Source organism: Myotis davidii, unplaced genomic scaffold (genome assembly GCF_000327345.1).
Source record: "Myotis davidii unplaced genomic scaffold, ASM32734v1 scaffold328, whole genome shotgun sequence".
Lineage (NCBI taxonomy): Eukaryota > Metazoa > Chordata > Mammalia > Chiroptera > Vespertilionidae > Myotis > Myotis davidii.
This window is the reverse complement of record NW_006300373.1, coordinates 415,067-418,939: the sequence shown is the minus strand read 5'-3', so window position 1 is coordinate 418,939 and position 3,873 is coordinate 415,067. Positions and strand designations below refer to the sequence as shown.

At 71.4% G+C, this 3,873-nt stretch overlaps 1 protein-coding gene across 1 annotated transcript in view; it reads right to left on the bottom strand.

Annotated features, from left to right (window-relative positions):
• ADCY7 (adenylate cyclase 7) overlaps positions 1–3,873 on the bottom strand; it is a 35,502-nt gene that overhangs the window by 4,859 nt on the left and 26,770 nt on the right. The window contains exons 14-15 of the mRNA XM_015572639.1: positions 3,835–3,873; positions 330–428 (exon numbers count right to left, since the gene is read on the bottom strand). Coding sequence (XP_015428125.1) covers positions 330–428; positions 3,835–3,873 — 138 coding nt within the window. The remainder of the gene's footprint in view (positions 1–329; positions 429–3,834) is intronic.

Here is a 3,873-nt window from a genome sequence, read left to right as displayed (position 1 = left end):
GGCACACACATGCCTGAACAGCCTCCCTGCCTTGAGTTTGGCCGTGAGCTTGTCCTTCCCAGTGCGTCTCTGCACCTCCCTCTCCTGCTCTAGAGCATGCTGTGGCTCCCCACTGCCCCCAGAGCAAAGACCAAACCCTTCTCCCTGCAGTCAAGCCCCACCCTGAGCTGGACCAAACCCACCCACACTCTGGACCAAGTGCGCCCACACCCAGACTCCTGTGGTCTCCAGCTCCGCCCCCCGCGGCCTTCCCCACCTCTCCTTGGAGAGGCTGGGCTCCACTCGGCCGCACCCTGGGGACTCGGGGCAGCCAGGGCCGGTGCACTCACCGGGAGGAGCTCGCAGGAGGTCCAGGGGTTCCTCTCCCGGCTGCTCAGGTCGGTCTGGTTCCCAGCTGGCAGCCCCAGGGCTGGGGAGGGCAGCAAGGGCTGCAGAGAAGACGGTACCATGACAGGTGGTCAGGGCCTGGGACTCCAGGACCTGCCAGGGCAAGCAGGGTTGGGCCCAAGGCCTCCGGCAGCATCACAGGCACCTCCCGCCAGGCCCAGCTCTGTGTCAGGGGCACGGAGGTGGGGACAGGGGAGTGGGGACGGGCGTGGAGTGGGGACGGGCACGGAGGTGGGGTCAGGGGCGTGGAGTGGGGACGGGCACAGAGGTGGGGTCAGGGGCGTGGAGTGGGGACGGGCACAGAGGTGGGGTCAGGGGCGTGGAGTGGGGACGGGCACAGAGGTGGGGTCAGGGGCGTGGAGTGGGGACGGGCACAGAGGTGGGGTCAGGGGCGTGGAGTGGGGACGGGCACAGAGGTGGGGTCAGGGGCGTGGAGTGGGGACGGGCACAGAGGTGGGGTCAGGGGCGTGGAGTGGGGACGGGCACAGAGGTGGGGTCAGGGGCGTGGAGTGGGGACGGGCACAGAGGTGGGGTCAGGGGCGTGGAGTGGGGACGGGCACAGAGGTGGGGTCAGGGGCGTGGAGTGGGGACGGGCACAGAGGTGGGGTCAGGGGCGTGGAGTGGGGACGGGCACAGAGGTGGGGTCAGGGGCGTGGAGTGGGGACGGGCACAGAGGTGGGGTCAGGGGCGTGGAGTGGGGACGGGCACAGAGGTGGGGTCAGGGGCGTGGAGTGGGGACGGGCACAGAGGTGGGGTCAGGGGCGTGGAGTGGGGACGGGCACAGAGGTGGGGTCAGGGGCGTGGAGTGGGGACGGGCACAGAGGTGGGGTCAGGGGCGTGGAGTGGGGACGGGCACAGAGGTGGGGTCAGGGGCGTGGAGTGGGGACGGGCACAGAGGTGGGGTCAGGGGCGTGGAGTGGGGACGGGCACAGAGGTGGGGTCAGGGGCGTGGAGTGGGGACGGGCACAGAGGTGGGGTCAGGGGCGTGGAGTGGGGACGGGCACAGAGGTGGGGTCAGGGGCGTGGAGTGGGGACGGGCACAGAGGTGGGGTCAGGGGCGTGGAGTGGGGACGGGCACAGAGGTGGGGTCAGGGGCGTGGAGTGGGGACGGGCACAGAGGTGGGGTCAGGGGCGTGGAGTGGGGACGGGCACAGAGGTGGGGTCAGGGGCGTGGAGTGGGGACGGGCACAGAGGTGGGGTCAGGGGCGTGGAGTGGGGACGGGCACAGAGGTGGGGTCAGGGGCGTGGAGTGGGGACGGGCACAGAGGTGGGGTCAGGGGCGTGGAGTGGGGACGGGCACAGAGGTGGGGTCAGGGGCGTGGAGTGGGGACGGGCACAGAGGTGGGGTCAGGGGCGTGGAGTGGGGACGGGCACAGAGGTGGGGTCAGGGGCGTGGAGTGGGGACGGGCACAGAGGTGGGGTCAGGGGCGTGGAGTGGGGACGGGCACAGAGGTGGGGTCAGGGGCGTGGAGTGGGGACGGGCACAGAGGTGGGGTCAGGGGCGTGGAGTGGGGACGGGCACAGAGGTGGGGTCAGGGGCGTGGAGTGGGGACGGGCACAGAGGTGGGGTCAGGGGCGTGGAGTGGGGACGGGCACAGAGGTGGGGTCAGGGGCGTGGAGTGGGGACGGGCACAGAGGTGGGGTCAGGGGCGTGGAGTGGGGACGGGCACAGAGGTGGGGTCAGGGGCGTGGAGTGGGGACGGGCACAGAGGTGGGGTCAGGGGCGTGGAGTGGGGACGGGCACAGAGGTGGGGTCAGGGGCGTGGAGTGGGGACGGGCACAGAGGTGGGGTCAGGGGCGTGGAGTGGGGACGGGCACAGAGGTGGGGTCAGGGGCGTGGAGTGGGGACGGGCACAGAGGTGGGGTCAGGGGCGTGGAGTGGGGACGGGCACAGAGGTGGGGTCAGGGGCGTGGAGTGGGGACGGGCACAGAGGTGGGGTCAGGGGCGTGGAGTGGGGACGGGCACAGAGGTGGGGTCAGGGGCGTGGAGTGGGGACGGGCACAGAGGTGGGGTCAGGGGCGTGGAGTGGGGACGGGCACAGAGGTGGGGTCAGGGGCGTGGAGTGGGGACGGGCACAGAGGTGGGGTCAGGGGCGTGGAGTGGGGACGGGCACAGAGGTGGGGTCAGGGGCGTGGAGTGGGGACGGGCACAGAGGTGGGGTCAGGGGCGTGGAGTGGGGACGGGCACAGAGGTGGGGTCAGGGGCGTGGAGTGGGGACGGGCACAGAGGTGGGGTCAGGGGCGTGGAGTGGGGACGGGCACAGAGGTGGGGTCAGGGGCGTGGAGTGGGGACGGGCACAGAGGTGGGGTCAGGGGCGTGGAGTGGGGACGGGCACAGAGGTGGGGTCAGGGGCGTGGAGTGGGGACGGGCACAGAGGTGGGGTCAGGGGCGTGGAGTGGGGACGGGCACAGAGGTGGGGTCAGGGGCGTGGAGTGGGGACGGGCACAGAGGTGGGGTCAGGGGCGTGGAGTGGGGACGGGCACAGAGGTGGGGTCAGGGGCGTGGAGTGGGGACGGGCACAGAGGTGGGGTCAGGGGCGTGGAGTGGGGACGGGCACAGAGGTGGGGTCAGGGGCGTGGAGTGGGGACGGGCACAGAGGTGGGGTCAGGGGCGTGGAGTGGGGACGGGCACAGAGGTGGGGTCAGGGGCGTGGAGTGGGGACGGGCACAGAGGTGGGGTCAGGGGCGTGGAGTGGGGACGGGCACAGAGGTGGGGTCAGGGGCGTGGAGTGGGGACGGGCACAGAGGTGGGGTCAGGGGCGTGGAGTGGGGACGGGCACAGAGGTGGGGTCAGGGGCGTGGAGTGGGGACGGGCACAGAGGTGGGGTCAGGGGCGTGGAGTGGGGACGGGCACAGAGGTGGGGTCAGGGGCGTGGAGTGGGGACGGGCACAGAGGTGGGGTCAGGGGCGTGGAGTGGGGACGGGCACAGAGGTGGGGTCAGGGGCGTGGAGTGGGGACGGGCACAGAGGTGGGGTCAGGGGCCTGGAGTGGGGAAGACCTCACTAGGTGTGGGGCCTGGAAGGACCGTAGGGACATGGACGTGGACACAGAGCCGGGCCCGAGAGGCAGGGGCCCCATGTCCTCCCAGCTTGAGCCCAGAACGGCCCCCAGTCTCCCCGAGGGTGAGATGGGCCTCCTCGGGGGGCCAGGAAGAAAGGACAGGGTGTCTGGGACACCGTGCTTCAGGACACCTCCTGTGGGGCTGGCCACGCGAGCTCCCTGGGACCCGAAACAGGAAAATGGGGGAGGAGCTCTCACCACCACGGAACCCCCAGGAGGCCCGGCCACAGGGCTGTGCGGAGGGTTCCGCCACGGGTGGCTTTTGGGCAACCAAACTCTTGGGGTCCAGAATTGGGAGGTTCCCGGGCTCAGGCCTGGCTCCCGCCACCAGGAGGCAGGCATAGGGTCCTCGCCAGGGCCCCTCCCCACCCGGCACCAGAACCCACCATGTTGACGATGGCGACGATGAGCAGGCTGCCCACGGT